The sequence below is a fragment of the Haliotis cracherodii genome, unplaced genomic scaffold (assembly GCF_022045235.1).
Source record: "Haliotis cracherodii isolate W230 unplaced genomic scaffold, xgHalCrac1.p SCAF_4, whole genome shotgun sequence".
Taxonomy (NCBI): Eukaryota; Metazoa; Mollusca; class Gastropoda; order Lepetellida; family Haliotidae; genus Haliotis; species Haliotis cracherodii.
The window spans coordinates 63678255-63698015 of record NW_027266297.1 but is presented as its reverse complement, the minus strand read 5'-3'; the positions used below and the strand labels follow the sequence as shown (position 1 = coordinate 63698015).

General features: G+C 41.9%; 1 protein-coding gene across 4 annotated transcripts in view; it reads left to right on the top strand.

The window, feature by feature from the left end:
* LOC139479101 (protein sidekick-1-like) overlaps nucleotides 1-19761 on the top strand; it is a 101928-nt gene that overhangs the window by 17691 nt on the left and 64476 nt on the right. For 3 of the 4 annotated variants that reach the window (XM_071261865.1, XM_071261867.1, XM_071261864.1), the window contains exons 4-6: nucleotides 3690-3986; nucleotides 4875-5054; nucleotides 8099-8209. The exons of the other annotated variant lie outside the window; for it this stretch is intronic. In XM_071261865.1, the coding sequence (XP_071117966.1) occupies nucleotides 3690-3986; nucleotides 4875-5054; nucleotides 8099-8209 (588 nt within the window). The remainder of the gene's footprint in view (nucleotides 1-3689; nucleotides 3987-4874; nucleotides 5055-8098; nucleotides 8210-19761) is intronic. 4 annotated transcript variants of the gene reach the window in all.

The window sequence follows — 19761 nt, the reverse complement described above, 5'->3', positions numbered from 1 at the left end:
AAGGTCCGGGGTTCGATCCCCGGCCTCGTCACAGGAAAAGACGTTGAAATATGGTACATGTTGTTACCCTGTCTGGCGCTCGGAATTAAGGGGCCAAAATAAGAGCTGGTCGGCTGGGCATCAGTATACTGTGTCTGAGTGGGGTATTCATGTTAAACTGCAGCATGGTATCTCAGTGGGCTAGCACTATAAAACGGCATCAGTCTGGACTGGCACAAGCATCCACACGCGTGCATGCTCGTCGCTATATAAGTGCAATTATCTTGAACGTGACGTAAAATCCCGTTTCACCTCAGATGTCCGACATTTATTTCACAAGATCACCCATTGTTCCATTGGAGGCTGTGTTACAAACTAGAAAATGGCCTTTAGGCCACAACAAATTGAATATTTGCTCGTGGGGAATTTGAGGTCAAAAGAATTGAAAATTCGTCATGTAAATAAAAGAAAATAACATTTCTACCGTTTGATGTATACCGTTTAGATATATTGCCAAATTATCTTACAAAGGTTTGCTCAATACATTTGAATTGGCAAGTCAGCTTGTATGACCAAATATGGCTTTTTACGAACAATCATTCCATTTGTTGTGGCTTAGATTGTTATTTTTTCTGTTTGCATTTTTTCTTAGCTTGTCATAGTCCCATTACTGGGATAATTATGAATATTATTTGCTTTCATTGTTTATATCATTATTCAGTTGCACTGTGGAAACCCTCGTTATATAATAATGCAGAACACACCTACTCGCACTCGTGCACTCGCATAGAGAGCAGCATCGGTTAGAAGCGAGAGGTCCGGATACAATTATTAGTCCAACTGTATATACATATTGAATCTTAAACATGACACATTCAGAGGTCCCCGGATCGTGTCAAACCTTCCACATCACATTGAACTTCAAAGCTAGCCGTGGCTAGGAAGTAATAAATGTTGAAAGTATTTCTGCGTATATTTCTTTAAATCGCAGAGTGTACATATTTCTGCGAAGCAAATAATAACATGAATTTTTTATATAACTTTTGTGATTGGCATATTTTATTAGTCATATTTTCTTTAGAAGGTCGTTCTTCAAAAACGGCCTTTATGGTACCCGAACTTGCGGAACAAGTTGACCCTGCACGGATTGCATTGAATATCGTAGTATGACGAACTTCCTGAGAGGTAGCATCTTGTATAGTCTTCAGTGCACTTGCATTCAGTGCTATGAAAACAACTTCCGAGTTCAGTAATTATGGCTGCCAATATTCATCTCTGTAATGTAATTAATAAGACCATAATTGTTTAGTTAAAAGTAGAAAATACATCTTTACAACATGTATACAAGGATTTATTTAAAATGTACATTGTACGCTGGTTTTGGTTTAACTATTCACAATGGATTTGATCCTCATGAAATAAGATAAATAAATAAATAAATAATACTGTTGGTAATTTTTGAGGATTGTCTGATCAGGATTCTTGCCCAAAACTGTTAATATATTTTCATTTCCTCCACAAAACAGATAAGCAGAGACGTTTAAAAATATCCTCATATCATAACCTTTTTGTGGGTCTTGTCAAAGTCTGGGTCGTAGAAGTTGTAATACTGATACAACAGCAATAAAAAATAAATGCAAGTTTATATTTCACCGTATCCCTGCCTACAGGCGTGCTTATAGGGCTGCACAATTCTTACCCAGCTCAATGGATCGGTGAGCGCTTAAGTTAAGATCCAAAATCCTCTGTGATCATGCATCCCAACTGCCTTTTAACGTCTAGAAGGTTTTGCATTCAAATGATCGTTTCACCCAATCGAGTACCCAGTTATTACTAGGTGAACAGAGGCATCACTTGTCTGAGATTACATCAAACGTTTTTATATAATAACCTGTGATTTAGTGCGGGACTGGACCGATGCCCAAGAAATCCCCAGGAGGTAAACACAACACCCAAGTATCTGAGTCTTTAATGCTATGTTGATAGCTGTCCGAAGATAGAACACGTGGCTTGATGTATTCGTCTACTATATTGGCTGTACACTGAGTTACCTAGAGCCTGTTTCGTACTATCTGGTGGAAATCAATACTGGTGTTCCACCAAGGCCAAGAAACGTATTCCATCGATATCTTCATATCGCTGACCCCACCCTTGTAATAACACGACCCTCTACTCCCAGGACGGATACAGACACGATACTGTTACCCACAGGTGCCCGGAGCAAGACTTATCACTATATCTATAACACAAGCCGGCTGTTATCGCGATGTTTCTACTCCATTTCACGATGGAGAATCACATTATGTACGAATCAGTAATGTTAATTTAAATGGTAAACGAACTGTTAAGCGAACTGTTAACAAACTGTTAAACTGAATGTTAAACTAAATTTCAAACGCAATGTTAAACGAATTTAAAAAAAATTGTTAAACTAAATGTTAAAATAAATGTTTAGCTTAACTAAATGGTAAACTAAATGGTAAACTATATGTTAAACTAACTGTTAAACTAAATGTTAAACGAAATGTTAAACTAAATGTTAAACTAAATGTTAAACTAACTGTTAAACAAACTGTTAAACTGTATGTTAAACTTAATGTTTAACTAAATGTTGAACTAACTGTTAAACTAAATGTTAAACTAAATTTCAAACTCAATCTTAAACTAAATTGTAAACTAAATGGATAACTAAATGTTAAGCTATATGTTAAACTAACTGTTAAACTAAATGTTAAACGAAATGTTAAACTAAATGTTAAACGAAATGTTAAACTCACTGTTAAACAAACTGTTAAACAAACTGTTAAACCTACTGTTTAACTAAATGTTGAACTAACTGTTAAACTAAATGTTAAACTAAATTTCAAACTCAATGTTAAACTAAATGGTAAACTGAATGGAAAACTAAATGTTAAGCTATATGTTAAACTAACTGTTAAACTAAATGTTAAACTAACTGTTAAACTAAATGTTAAACGAAATGTTAAACTCACTGTTAAACAAACTGTTAAACAAACTGTTAAACTTACTGTTCAACTAAATGTTGAACTAACTGTTAAACTCAATGTTAAACTAAATGGTAAACTGAATGGAAAACTAAATGTTAAACTATATGTTTAACTAACTGTTAAACTAAATGTCAAACACAATGTAAAACTAAAACACCTTTCTTCCACCTCCTGTGTTATCCCATTGCATTATATGCACGAGACAGATCTTGGTTGCTTCTTTGAGGGCTTCCTGGTAGTACATATGCTATTCAAAAATAGTTAAGGATCATCCGATTCTTTTTTATTACTATAGTTAGTCTGTCCTGGCATGGGATAACTATAGTTATGTGACATAATCAAGTGGTCCTTAACTTTTTGTGAGTGGTACATATATGCCCTGCATGTCTGTGTGGTTCATGCATGTAACGGCAGATGTTTGTTGATACACAGCTCCGGGTAGATGCGACCTTTTCTTTCTGCACGTGCACATTTTTCGTAGCCAGCTGCTTTGATTGTTTCATTATCATGGGCAAGGAGCGGACAGAAGACACAACAGCTAAGTATTGAACATATTATTAACATTCCATTCACTATCAGCCAAATCAGTAAACAAATATTCAAAAAAAGTAAGCAAATTATGTTTTATTTGTAAATGTAACACTATTTGAATATACTTCTGAGTAAACTCACTGTTAAAGTAGGTCAACGTTCTCATTGTAGCCTTTCTGCGCATGGTTATTCCGCCACGTGACTCCAAGGTGAAGGACGAAGGTATCCTTATTTTGGTCTGTCGGGCGGACGGATACCCGACACCGAAAGTTACATGGCGTAAGTCTGGCCGATTGTTTGACGACAGAAACAGGCGAATCTATGAGGATTCCAGTGACGGGGTATCTATCCTGCGGATCGACCCCGTAGTGTCCCGGCAGGACCGAGGGACGTACACCTGCATTGCTTCCAACGGCTTTGGAGAAATTGTGCGGGCGAGGGCGACTATCAAGACATACAGAGCTAAAGGTAGACTGGATCACAATGAGTGAGTGAGTGAGTGAATATGGTTTTACGCCGCTTTTAGCAATATTCCAGCAATATCACGGCGGGGGACACAATAAATGGGCTTCACACATTATACCCATGTCGGGAATCGACCCGGGTCTTCGGAGTGACGAGCGAACGCTTTAACCACTAGGCTACCCGACCGGCCCTGGATCACAATGTCTGCGTTGAGTAGAGACTTGGTGAGAAGATTCATTGTGAAAAATGTATTTAGATCCCAAACTCAATCCTAAACACGTCTTTGTCCCATAATTACCGAAGTGGTAAACGTCTAAGACATGCATCACTTCGGGCTTTCCTCCCACGTTAAGGGATCGATGCAGGGGTTGTGTCGTTACTATAATGAACAACTTGTGTTGATCGATGCAATGGCCTGTGTCGTTACTATAATGTACAACTCATGTTGATCGATGCAATGGCCTGTGTCGTTACTATGATGCACAGCTTGTGTTGATCAGTGCAATGGTTTTTGTCGTTACTATAATGTTTTGACCCGTGAAGAACCGGGTAGAATAGGTCTTCAGCAACCCATGCTTGCCGTAAAAAAGAGGCAACTAACGGGATCGGGTGGTCACGCTCGCTGACTTGGTTGATGCATCTCATCACGTCCTAATTGCGTGGATCGATGTTCATGATTATAATCACGGGATTGTCTGGTCCAGACTCGATTATTTACAGACCGCCGTCATATAGCTGGGATATTGCTGAGTGCGGCGTTATAAAACAAACAAACAAACATCAAATACAACTATAATGTACTATAAAACTGATTGATGCAATGGTTGATGTCGTTACTATAATGCACAGCTTGCGCTAATCAATGCACTGGCTTGTGTCGTTGTGTTACAGACAACATTCCCGGGTATCCCGTTATATCCCAACACCCGGTACTCAACTTTGTGGAAGAAGGGGCGGAGGTCATCATGAACTGCACCTCCGAGGGCACCCCCGACATCATCACGCGCTGGTTCAAGGACTCCTTCCCCGTGTACTACTCCAAGGACAACAGGGTCGCGTTAGGAGCCAATGGTGAGTCAGTGAGTTGACCACGTGACGACTTATAATTGAGTGAGTGAGTGAGTATGATTTTACGCCGCTTTTAGCAATATTCCAGCAATATCACGGCGGGGGACACCAGAAATGGGCTTCACACATTGTACCCATGTCGGGAATCAAACCCGGGTCTTCGGTGTGACGAGCGAACGCTTTAACCACTAGGCTACCCGACCGCCCCGACGACTTATAATGTTCCCATGGGGGCGCAGGTATGCCTGCTGTAACCCAAAAGAGCATGAGTTACTGACAGACTATGCATTATAGTGTGTGTGAGTATGGTATTACGCCGCTGAAGCAATATTCCAGCAATATCACGGAGGGGGACACCAGAAATGGGCTTCACACATTGTACCCATGTCGGGATTCGAACCCGGGTCTTCGGCGTGACGAGTGAAGGCTTTATCCACTAGGCTACCCGACCGCCCCTATGCATTATAACTGGTGCGAGACTAAGATTCTACCCCACGACAAGCGGATCCTGGCAGCTAAGGGACGAAACTCTTTACACTGAGTAAGGGTAAAAAAGATATATAGATGAAGAACTTCTTCATTACAATTAGAAGCGATGTTTCACACCGAGTTGTCGTTCCTAATAATACTAAAAGTGTTTCTCATGAATATTTCTCATCCTTACTTAGTACTCCTATTTCTACATGCGACTGCCTCCGTGGTCTAGTGGTAGATCGTCCGCCCGGAGAGTGGAAGGTCCGGGGTTCGATCCCCGACCGCGTCATACCAAAAGACGTTAAAAGATGGTACTTGTTATTACCCTGTCTGGCGCTTGGCATTAAGGGGCTAAAACAAGGACTGGTCGGCTCGGAATCAGTATACTGTGTCTGAGTGGTGTATTCATGTTAAACTGTGGCATGGTATCTCAGTGAGCTAGCACTATTAATCGGCATCAGTCCGGACTAGTAAAAGCAGCCACACAAACACACACACGTACATGCACGTCGCTATATAAGTGCAATAATCTTAGACGCGACGTTAAACCCGATTAAACATCTTTTACAGTCTTTTTAACCACGGAGGCGGTCGACTTGGTTTAGACTGGATTGAGTTTGGTTTAACGCCGCTTTTAACAGTTGTCCAGTCATATCACGCCGCATCAGCTTAATATGGAACGAAAGCCCGAAGTGATGCAGGTCTCAGACGTTCACCTCTTTGGTGAAACCCACGAACGTGTATATGGTGCTAACAAACATAGAAATAAAATCGGGCCGAACTGGGATTCGAACCCACCATCATAGGTTTTTGGCTTGCCGAAGGGACACAACTTTGCACATTTAATTGCGGTTCCTTAGAAAACTTGACACCCGTGTCGCCGCTGCATATAGGCAACATACTACTGTATATCACAGTCCCTTGATGGGACGGATGCTGCAGGTATAATAATATATAGACATGGGTCAATTTTGCCTTGAAATTTATATTTGTGTGCGCGTCTTAGGGAATGCCATTGGGAAAACGTTTACCGCTAAATTTGTTTGTTTAATCAGATTGGATCGATATTGCTGATTAACGGATAAGATGTGAGGTGAGGTGAAATGGGGTTTAACGTCGCATCCAGATTATTGCACTTATATAGCGACGTGCATGCACGTGTGTGTGTGTGTAGCTGCTTGTACTAGTCTGGACTGATGCCGATTTATAGTGCTAGCTCACTGAGATACCATGCCGCAGTTTAACATGAATATCCCACTCAGACACAGTATACTGACTCCGAACCGACCAGTCCTTGTTTTAGCCCCTTAATGCCGAGCGCCAGACAGGGTAACAACAAGTACCATCTTTTAACGTCTTTTGGTATGACGCGGCTGGGGATCGACCACGGACCTTCCGCTCTCCGGGCGGACGCTCTACCATTAGACCATGGAGGCGGTCTTAACGGATGAGCACCTAGCTTCCATCTTGCTTTCACAATGTACCCTTCACGTGAAAGATGGAATGGACTAGAATTTAAAATTGGCAAATAAAGAAAAGAATTTAGCTGGGAGAAGGGTACTAGGCGTCAAAGATCGTTATCACTTTCAGTTGGGAGTTGAGGGAGTTAATTGTACACTGATTTTAGCCACATTCCAGCAATATCACGGCGGGAACACCAGAAATGAGCTTCACAGATTGTACCCATTTCGGGAATCGAACCTGGGTCTTTGGCGTGACGAGCGAACGCTTTAACCACTAGGCTACCCGACCGCCCCTTGGGAGTTGAACTCCATGCATGGTTTTGCCGCCCAGCACAGCAGGGATCTGTGACTGGTGGCAGCGATAGTATAGATAACCCGCTGTAAGGAGCTTTGTAGTTAACTGTGCCATAACATTGTCGACGTACGTTTGTGAACCACAACGTTATTAACAATGGGAATGTTTTCATAGTTTACCATTGATTACACAGCGTTTACTCGAGTATTGCAACGTGCGGTAACCGCGTAAGTTGACTCGATCATGTTCTGCTAATCCCAACACTTTACGGTAGACAGAAGGTAGACACAACTTAATGGATAACAACTTCTTTAATACTGTGAAGAGCGTCGTTTCGGTATAGGTCCTTATGCCTGTCCCTCTTTGAGACTCCTGTGTGTGAGTAGGGTACACATATCTATTGTGAGTTTGGTGTTCACATAATTTCTGTTTTTGTATTGATATGATTTCTATTTTCTTATATTGATATGATTTCATTTTTATCCTTGGCTGCTCTGTTTATATACGTTCGAGCAGCTGTCCATCTCTCAGAAATAGAGTTAGTTTGGCCTTCGCTATTGCATCTCTTGGCTTTAGGAGATTCATGACAGATAGCGGATCTACCTGCAATTCTTGTTTTATGAATGAGGGACATAGTACAGAATATATATAGTAGGTGGAGGATTAACAGTAGAGGATTAACAGTAACACCAATTGCATACATGAGTGGGATCTCATTGGTAGGTGTTGATTGGTAGTATTTTTGCCAACACTTCACAACTACACTAGTGTCAATCCAATCAGTATTTGTATTCACGCCATGTTTTCTTCCCCAGCACAACTCATCATAGTACGTGTGAAGTTATCGGATGAAGGGAAGTACGAGTGCTCTGCCCAGAATGACCTTGGCGTGGTGTTTTCCTACCCTGCACATCTCTACGTTAAAGGTAAAGGTCAATGTCCTACGTCATGTGTCTGTAATTGGTCATGGCCAGATGAACGTTCTTTTTAATGTAGCCATGTACCTGTACCACGCTGCATACACAACTGTTCAAAACAAACGTTCCATCGATCGCGACCGTAAGCATCGCGCCACCACATCGAGAGGTTGATTTATTGTTTGTTGGTTAACGTTGCACTCAGAAATATTCCAGCTACATGACGGCGGTCTGTAAATAATCAAGTGTGGACCACACAATCCAGTGACTGACATCATGAGCATCGATCAAGGTGATTAAAATTACGATGACATACGTCAGCGACCCTGACAAGACTATCCCCATAATCCCGTCAATCGCCTGTTACAAGAATAGTCGCCTATTACGGCAAGCATGGGTTGCTGAAGATCTATTCCAACCCGGATTTTCACGGTTCCCGAGTCGTGAGAGTTTGTTTTGATCAGTACTGTACGTCTCATTCCTGTAAGCTGTTTTGCAATAATAAGTTAATGAGGAAATCACGAGTCAGCTTCAAATATATGTTTTAATGTGATTATACTAATTAGAACTAGTTATAAAGTATTTCGCTCATCTCCCGATGACTTTGTGCGTCTCAGGACCAACTTCCCCGACTTACATGTAATCCTAGCGGTACGTGCCTGGCTTACGGCGTTTCACTTCCCAAACCAATTAGACTTCACGTAGAGCGGTGTGGAACATATCGCTAACATAACGAACACACTGCTGAAATCTCTTCCCTCAAATTAGCTGCGTAACCAGTTCCATTTCATTTTTTGTGGCCATGTAAACAACATTCCTTCTTACTCGCATAGTGTTTGTTTTGACTCATAAACCATATGTTTTCATCACTCATATGTAGTGTATATGAATGCCAGTTATCTAAACATAGCGCTAGTAAATTGTCATTATCGCGAAATCGTCTGAATCCGTGACATTGTTGTCTCATTGATGGCTTGCGCAATGGCTTGAGATGTATGTGGACGCGGAGACAGATGTTAGAATGTTAGGATTGCCATATGCGACAGTCTGTGGTGTAATATTGTAGCTTGGTAACTGAGTTTTCAAACACTGAACCCTTGAAGTGAGTGTTCCTCCTTGCAAAGTGAAGCCCAGTTAGTCCGGACCCCTTTATTCTGGACACTGTCAATTCCGGACACTGTCAATTCCGGACAAATATGTTTAGAAACGTCTAAAAATATGCAAAGTGACATTATTCCATACCTAAGATTCTTTAATCTGAACATTCCCCAATCCGGACGATTACGCTGCAGTGTGTTATCTTACGATAAACAACGGCCACGAATCGTTAATTTCTTATGAGATATCAACATTATGTACAGCCACTTTAAGGATGATGATAAAATTACACGCTTTAAAATTAATTAACCGTATTTTAAAAATGATGACTCCCTCATTTAGAATCCGAATTCAGCAATGACGGGGCGGTCGGGTAGCTTAGTGGTTAAAGCGTTCGCTCGTCATGCAGAAGACCCGGGTTCGATTCCCGACATGGGTACAATGTGTGAAGCCCATTTCTGGTGTTCCCCGCAGAGATATTGCTGGAATATTGCTAAAAGCGGCGTGAAATCAAACTCACTCACTCAGCAATGGCGACGGAGATTCTTGTCCTTACACACAAACAGTGGAGGATAAGGGACGATTTATTGTGTGAGACGCACCAGAAACTTGAACAACTTGACAGGGTTCATCCGAAAGTGAGTCGAGTTTTATCCAGGGGATGAAGACAAGCCGGACGAGGTGAACATGAGATACGGTCTTTATGATGGGGGCGGTCGGGTAGCCTAGTGGTTAAAGCCTTCGCTCGTCACGCCGAAGACCTGGGTTCGATTCCCGACATGGGTACAATGTGTGAAGCCCATTTTTGGTGTCCCCCGCAGTGATATTGCTGGAATATTGCTAAAAGCGGCGTAAAACCATACTCACTCACTCACTCACTCTTTATGATATAGCCAACGAGGGTGTCAAAATGTTCCAAGTGGACATCTGATTAATGACGAGGGTACCAAGGAAACTAAAGAAATAGTACAGCAGAGAAATATGCTTCATGTGTTTGTTACCTATACAGGATTATAACAGGACCAGTCCACCTTGACGCTCTTCTGAAAGAGGTTTTCAATAAGAAAGGAGTCGAAACCCTGAGGACACTAACATCTATCCTAACATCTAGCCAACAAGAACGCAATCACAGAAGAATACGGTATCTGGTCGCTCATGTTTGCAAAGGTTTTAGAAATGCAAGATTTTTAATGGAACGTTCTCAGTCTATTGATCGCAGAATTAAACATCTGTGTGAGAAATTTGATATTTAAACATAAAAAGACATTCATCGATCATTGGAGGAGCAAAATAAAGATCATCTAAATGCCACTGGAGAAATAGAAAGACTTCGTAACACTGAACTAAAATGACGCAGTGATAGCAGGATCTTAGCATATCGAATAAAGGATAAAGACTCACAGATGGATCTCCATAGATAGAACATCCATAGACGTCCCCAAAACGTTATGCCTCATTCACAGAGAATGCCAAGTTTCACAGTCAATAGGAGAGTGCTTTCAAGGGTGCTTCACTTGGATTCAAAGAAAAAAGACTTGTACTGTCAAACATCAAAGCAGGATAGGCCATGCGACGTTGTTCGTGATGCTATTGTAGCATACGCCAAGAAAACAGATGTACATGTGAATCTTGACAGACTCTTGGTGGGGTTGGTTTGTTGTTTATCGCCACACACAGCGATGTTCCAGCTACATGACGGTGGTTTGTAAATAGTCGAGTCTGAACCAGACAATCCAGCGATTAATTTCATGAGCATCGATCAAAGCAATTGGAGATACGATTACATGCATCAACCAAGTCAGCGAGCCTGACCACCCAATCCCTGTATCGCATCTTACGACAAGCATAGTCGCCTTTTACGGCAAGCATGAGTTGCTGAAGTCCTATTCTACCTCGGATATTCACGCGTCGTCAGACTCTTGAACTACTGGACCGGTGCGCACTCACCATATACACTGCGGATCAACATTGACATTGCCTCAGCACGTATATTTTTTTTTAAAATGACCATTTGGCCAAAGAATCTAAAGTATCGTGAATGGGAGACCCGCTGCGGGATGGTGGAAATAAGTAACCATAAACATGTTATTGATGTGAAACTAACCCTGATAAGTAGAAAATGAGGGACCTGAAAAAATCTCTACTTTACAGATTTTCTAGTTAACCAACTACGCCTTGTGTGCCATAATTGAATCATGTACTACACATTCTGTATGCATTGTTACACACAAGTACGAGACACAAACCATAAAGACTGCTATTCTACTTATCAAGTCAAATTTACTATGTAACATGCTCTAAGGACCAAGGAAGTGTATGTAGATAACAGGTGCTTCTGCTTAAAGTGCTCTCCTTATCAGATATATGATATTGCTAATTGTATAGTGAGAATGGCAGTACCAAAGGGAAGAATCTACATAAAAAGCTTTTCCACTTATGAGGTTTCGAATTCATGTGGAACATTGACACTTGGAACACCAGAGGCACATTGTACAGTCGTTAGTCTGTCTTACAGACCCTGATACAAATATAAATCAAATACAGCCCATGCAAGTCTAATGTTTGGCAAGTCTAGATTACTGCAGTATCAGGCTGAAAATGAAGAGAATCACTGGGCTCCCTTTTTATTATATTTTTATTAAGATAACTGAGCAACTGTTTTTCTGTACCATATGTTCATTTCAGAGACTAGATGTTAGTCTATACAGTCGACAGTACCTTGAGATACGAATGTGTTGACTTAACTGTTTCTGAAAACTTGGTGACCAAAGGAACTAGGACACTTTTCGACACCCCGAGTTCGTCACATCACACTGTGGTAAAAATCAAAGAAGACCAAGGACGACTCAGAGGCGAGGGCGGAGTTGCCATTTTAGTGGAAAAGGACTTCTTCAGTGATATACGGACTTATGTCCCTGAATGTGACCCAGTAGATGCTGTATTATGTGGTCTGTTCACTTCTCTTCTCTGCTGATACAATGTGTGTGCCTACCATAGCGGCTTGAGGAAACATTCGACGTTGTTGATGAACTCTCTGAAACCAGTTATGCTGTCTTGTGTGGCGACTTAAACACAGCCATTATCTACAAGCAAAGCTCGCATCGATCACACCTACACCAAGTGAATATGGTATCTTCCTATGGCAGCAAAACTGATTACATTGATAAAAAAACATACATACAATCCTCCATCATCGACGATGTATTTGTACCCAAACATCTACAACGTTCAAGACAGGTATATATAACTCAGCCACATTTGATGTGTCTGATCACTCCCCAACATTTTGACAAGCTCACTAGCACTGCACGGGAAGCTGGTTTGACGTCTACTCCACACAAATGGTCAAAAGCTAGTTACTTACTTACTTACGTTTGGAGATTTAACGTGCGCTTTCCGACTGGAGCGTATTTCGCACACGGGCCCGGTCGGGCCATTTAGCGTGGTTTTGAAAGGGAAAATAAAGGTGTTGCAACCAGAGGGGGGGTTTAGTGGTTGCTTATATAAGTTTTGGAGATTTTGAAATTTGGAATACATGCCTAGGGGTGTGGTAGTGTACTAAGGGAGTGTGTTGGTGTGTGTTTGTTTGTTTATGTGGTGTGGTTGAGTGTTTTTAGATGCGGATCATTAGATTGGTTTTAGTTAAGTATACGCCTAGTGCTTTAAATTTTTCTATATTGTTATGTGGATTTAGGATTGATTCTAGGGTTATGGCTTTATCTTGTTTTAGATTTGTTTGGAGTGTTGCTCGGTGGGTTTGGTAGTGCGTGCAGTGTAAGAGTGCATGTTCTATTGTTTCCAGGTGTGGGCAGTGTGGGCATTTCCCGGTTGCATGTTTTTTTTTATTTTTAGGAGTTGACTGTTTAGTTTGGTGTGACCTGTTTGGAGTTTGGTGATTATTCTATCAATTTTCTTGGATGGATGGAGGATTTTAGGTTTGGTTAGAGGTTTTTTGAGGATTTTGATTATCTGTGTGTTTGTTTTTAGGTATGTCTTATGCCATTTTTGGGTGATTTTACGTTTGTTAATGCTTTTGATCTCTGCTTTAGATATTGGTAGATTAAGGCTTATTTCAGGAATTTTGAGGGAAAAAGCTAGTCACCTGGAACTCTGTATGTACCAAGCCGAGGTTCTCAGATTGGTTGGTGATGTAGTGCCTGACACTGGCAATAAAGGAGCCGGTGTGACGTCTACTCCACACAAATGGTCAAAAGCTTGTCACCTGGAACTTTGCATGTACCAAGCCGATGTTCTCAGATTGGTTGGTGATGTAGTGCCTGACACTGGCAATAAAGGAGCCGGTGTGACGTCTACTCCACACAAATGGTCAAAAGCTTGTCACCTGGAACTTTGCATGTACCAAGCCGAGGTTCTCAGATTGATTGGTGATGTAGTGCCTGACACTGGCAATAAAGGAGCCGATGTGACGTCTACTCCACACAAATGGTCAAAAGCTAGTCACCTGGAACTCTGTATGTACCAAGCCGAGGTTCTCAGATTGATTGGTGATGTAGTGCCTGACACTGGCAATAAAGGAGCTGGTGTGACGTCTACTCCACACAAATGGTCAAAAGCTAGTCACCTGGAACTTTGCATGTACCAAGCCGAGGTTCTCAGATTGATTGGTGATGTAGTGCCTGACACTGGCAATAAAGGAGCTGGTGTGACGTCTACTCCACACAAATGGTCAAAAGCTAGTCACCTAGAACTCTGTATGTACCAAGCCGAGGTTCTCAGATTGATTGGTGATGTAGTGCCTGACACTGGCAATAAAGGAGCCGATGTGACGTCTACTCCACACAAATGGTCAAAAGCTAGTCACCTGGAACTTTGCATGTACCAAGCCGAGGTTCTCAGATTGATTGGTGATGAAGTGCCTGACACTGGCAATAAAGGAGCTGGTGTGACGTCTACTCCACACAAATGGTCAAAAGCTAGTCACCTGGAACTTTGCATGTACCAAGCCGAGGTTTACAGATTGGTTGGTGATGTAGTGCCTGACACTGGCAATAAAGGAGCTGGTGTGACGTCTACTCCACACAAATGGTCAAAAGCTAGTCACCTAGAACTCTGTATGTACCAAGCCGATGTTAACAGATTGGCTGGGGATGTAGTGCCTGACACTAGCAATAAAGGAGCTGATGTGATAGAGAGGAATTATGACTTCATTGTCGGTCCACTGTGGACGTCTGCTGCAAGATGTATACCACGTGGACACTATAGGCCGTACCTGAAATCTTACTGGAACGATTCGAACCTTGACCTCTATCATTACCAGATGCGCTAGGCGAGAAGGGTGTGGTCAGCCGAAGGCAGGCCTCGGGGTGCCGGTAACGACTCGTATACCCTATACAAACAGGCTAAATGTGACTTTCGGCACTGTAAAAGACAGATTGAGAGACAATGGAAAAATGAAAAATATGTTGAAATAACCTCAAGATGTTGCTGAATTCTACAGGATTTAAAAAAACACGTGAAGAAAAACACAATTTGATTTCAAAGAACGTTGTTGCATTATACCTTCAATGCACAACATGTGGGTAGACAACTATGCAGAATTACTATCACATTTGACCGGCCGGAGTTTGATACCGACTTTCGTATTGAGGCGGAATTGAGCAGATCTCAAAGATACCACTTCCAATATTTAAGACGGATCTAGAAATATGCGAACCGAAGCGACTGATACAAGCTTAAAAATGAGAAGATCGCCAGGACCGGGCCACATCACAAATGAACATATTTATTTCGCTTGAGATTTGGTCCTAAACATTTAACCCAGCTGTTTACCATGATGAAACGTACTTGCTACCCCCCTGCATTGTTAAGATCTGACAACTATTACAATATATATGGGCCAAAATAAGGACAGGTCGGTACCTGCAAATTACAGATGTATCACCCAGACGTCCATGGTGTAAAAACTGTTTGAAAAGATCCTGTTGGAAAGAATTGAGAAGTATTTGAAATATATGGAGCCCGACTTCCCACATAGATTACAACGTGGCTTCAGGCGAGAGCATGGTGCAAACACATCTACCTATATACTCAGATAAGTCATATCTTTCTCCACGGAAATATCTTCCACTGTATACACTGTGTTTCTTGATAATGAGCAAGCGTTTGATCGCATCTGGCACAACAGATTCTTCCTGAAACTATTCATCCTCTGTAGTCAAGGGAAAACCTGGCAAATTATACGTCAGACATACCTCGAATCTACTACATGTGTCAGGTATGCTGGAGAGACAAGTTGAACGTTCCCAATCGGACAAGGTGTAGGGCAAGGGCGCGTCTTATCCCCGTGGATGTTCCTTGTGGATGTTCCTTGTGTATATTAACGAGTTTATGACCCACCTTGACGATTAAACAGAGGGTGTTGTGTGTGGTCGTCACCACTTCCCAGTTGTCCTACTCGCGGATGGCACAACCCTCATAAACAAGTAGTGGCCTATGCATGTCCTTACACACTGTACATCAATATGCTTGCCAATGGAGACTGACATGTAATGCAAGCAAACGCTGTGTCGTAGTGTTTAAAGGGGGAATAAAACTCAACCAGTCATGTTCTTTTAGACAAGGTAACCATATACTGGACATGAAATCGAACACAATATATGCATGTTTCGTTATCAATACTCATTTAGAATCCTAAAGGCCCTCGAGAGATGCCAAGTGGAGACAGATTGTCCTGAAAAAAGGTATTCTATTTCAAGTGTGGCCAATATATAAGGCAGTCACAAAAGTAGGTCTGTAACACATGATCTTCTCAATGTAGCAAAGAAGTATGAATTTTGGTCTACAATTATTCATTTTATCATGTTCCATCATGGATTGTGTGGAACAAATCCGTACGGACCAAGATAAGAGAACATAAAACTGGTCATTGGCACACATGTCCGCCAGATGCCCTGAACTAAACAAATTTTTATAAAATCCACAGTAAACTGTACCGCATAGACTGTGGAATATATGTTTCTTATACAGCTTGTCAACTAGACCTGTGTAAGCTCATGTGAAGCCAGGAAAACAACTAACAGCACCTGGACATAGCTTAATGTGTGATGACTAGTTGGATGACATTATAAAACGCAAACTGTTGTACAACTTTATAAGTGCAATAATATTGAACGCGACGTCAAACACCAGGCGGATGTTATCTGTGCAAATCCATTGCTTAAATACTCCTGTCATCTTACTCTGAATTGGATTGGGAAGTAGATAGTTTCATAAAAAAAAAAAAAAAAAAAAAAAAAATGGTAATGGTAATAAACATCATTCTTTTATGAAGCATGACTGCTTTGCAGGATTTGAGTTCAATGAGATTAAAAAACAGAAAATGCATATGAATTAAATGTTATAAACACATGATGGAAATGATCACCAAGGCTTGTGTACAGCACTGGCGGAGCCTTCTCTTTATTATCACTTGCGGTGTAGGCCTGTACATACCCATATAAATATCTGTCTTTTTGAAAAAGTTACGAAATAATAAATCAAAAGTTTGTATTTGATGTTTTTTTAATTTACTGCGTAATAGTCAAATATGATGCCAAAGCTGTCGGCGCTGGAGATGTGGACGTGGTTTATGCTCCTCTGCTTCATGCCTTGTTGACAGATCTCACAGTGGTTACGCCAACAGTCTTAAGTAACTGACGCACACGATGTACGATTGCATGTACTTTTCATAAGGTTGTCCAGATGGTGAGACTGGAACTGCAGGGAAATACTGCAATGCTGTCAACACAGCTAAATAAGATCTGTTTTAGAAATATGTAACTCTTGTAGCTGAATAGTAGTACCAGACGCCCTTCAAAAGTCCATCAGTAATAAAGAAGATCTCAAGGCAGTAACGAAATGCACCAACAGGGCGTTTCTTTTATCGACCAGGAATTCTGAAATAATTAGTATTCTAGTACAGCGTTAAATTGCGGAAACTGTGGAAACGTATACATGATAGATTGGAAAAGAGAACCATCGCCAGCATACCCACGAACTGGATGACCTACATACTATTTAATCCAATACTAGATGACCCCGATGCTAGATGACCTGCATACAATCTATCTATCTATCTATCTATCTATCTATCTATCTATCTATCTATCTATCTATCTATCTATCTATCTATCTATCTATCTATCTATCTATCATAAAATAATAAAGTCCACGTTAGTCCATCATCTTCTTTATATCAGTTTCATACATAGAACAGCATAGATGACTTAAATACTTAATACTTAATACTTAATGATCCAGATACCAGATAACCAATATATGACCAACATACAAGATGACCTACATACAACATGCTTCAAGATATATTATAAGCAACGATATAGCCTACGTACAAGATGAGCTACGCACAAGATTACTCAGACATATACGTTCGCATGCTAGATGACCTGATACCGTATGACCCAGACACTAGCTGACCTACATATATATGACTTACTTAGTAACAGGGCGGTTATAAGGGTAATGGTTATAATAGTTAAAGCGTTCGCTCGTCACGCAGAGGACCCGGGTTCGATTCCTGACATGGGTACAATGTATGAAGCCCATTTCTGGTGCCCCCGCCGTGATATTGCTGTAATATTGCTAAAGGCGGCGTATAACCAAAACTCACTCACTCACTCACTAACTGATCAAGTTACTTCATGAACTAAATACATGTGACCTAGATACAAGATGACCTAGTTCTAGATGACCCAGATTCGAGATTACCAAGATACCATGATGTTAGAGTCTTGATGACTTACATATTGGATTACCTACAAACTAGATGAAACTGATGCTAGGTTAACCATATACTATTTTAAGTAGATACCAGATGAATAACAAAAACGTCACTCGTGGTGTAGGTTTGCCACACAACTCCGGCATGTCTGTACACCTGGGAACAGACACTTCCTGGGTCATATCTGAGACGAAACCCTGAGCCCAGTTGCACTTGGATACCTGCAACATTCTAGGTTACGTCTGGGGAAAGACAGTATCCCATGTAACGTCTGGGGAAAGACAGTGTCCCATGTAACGTCTGGGGAAAGACAGTGTCCCATGATACGTCTGGGGAAAGACAGTGTCCCATGTAACGTCTGGGGGAAGACAGTATCCCATGTAACGTCTGGGGAAAGACAGTGTCCCATGTAACGTCTGGGGAAAGACAGTGTCCCATGATACGTCTGGGGAAAGACAGTGTCCCATGTAACGTCTGGGGGAAGACAGTGTCCCATGTAACGTCTGGGGAAGACAGTGTCCCATGTAACGTCTGGGGGAAGACAGTGTCCCATGATACGTCTGGGGAAAGACAGTGTCCCATGTTACGTCTGGGGGAAGACAGTGTCCCATGTAACGTCTGGGGAAAGACAGTGTCCCATGATACGTCTGGGGAAAGACAGTGTCCCATGTAACGTCTGGGGGAAGACAGTGTCCCATGTAACGTCTGGGGAAGACAGTATCCCATGTAACGTCTGGGGAAAGACAGTGTCCCATGTAACGTCTGGGGAAGACAGTATCCCATGTAACGTCTGGGGGAAGACAGTGTCCCATGTAACGTCTGGGGAAAGACAGTGTCCCATGTAACGTCTGGGGAAAGACAGTGTCCCATGTAACGTCTGGGGAAAGACAGTATCCCATGTAACGTCTGGGGGAAGACAGTGTCTCATGTAACGTCTGGGGAAAGACAGTGTCCCATGTAACGTCTGGGGAAAGACAGTGTCCTATAATACGTCTGGGGAAAGACAGTGTCCCATGTAACGTCTGGGGAAAGACATTATCCCATGTAACGTCTGGGGAAAGACAGTGTCCCATGTAACGTCTGGGGAAAGACAGTATCCCATGTAACGTCTGGGGGAAGACAGTATCCCATGTAACGTCTGGGGGAAGACATTATCCCATGTAACGTCTGGGGGAAGACAGTATCCCATGTAAAGTCTGGGGAAAGACAGTGTCCCATGTAACGTCTGGGGAAAGACAGTGTCCTATAATACGTCTGGGGAAAGACAGTGTCCCATGATACGTCTGGGGAAAGACAGCGTTCCATGATACGTCTGGGGAAAGACAGTGTCCCATGATACGTCTGGGGAAAGACAGTGTCCCATGATACGTCTGGTGGAAGACAGTGTCCCATGATACGTCTGGGGAAAGGCAGTGTCCCATGATACGTCTGGGGAAAGACAGTGTCCCATGATACGTCTGGGGAAAGACAGTGTCCCATGATACGTCTGGGGAAAGACAGTGTCCCATGATACGTCTGGTGGAAGACAGTGTCCCATGATACGTCTGGGGAAAGACAGTGTCCCATGATACGTCTGGTGGAAGACAGTATCCCATTATACGTCTGGGGAAAGACAGTGTCCCTTGTAACGTCTGGGGAAAGACAGTGTCCCATGATACGTCTGGGGAAAGACAGTGTCCCATGATACGTCTGGTGGAAGACAGGATCCCATGATATGTCTGGG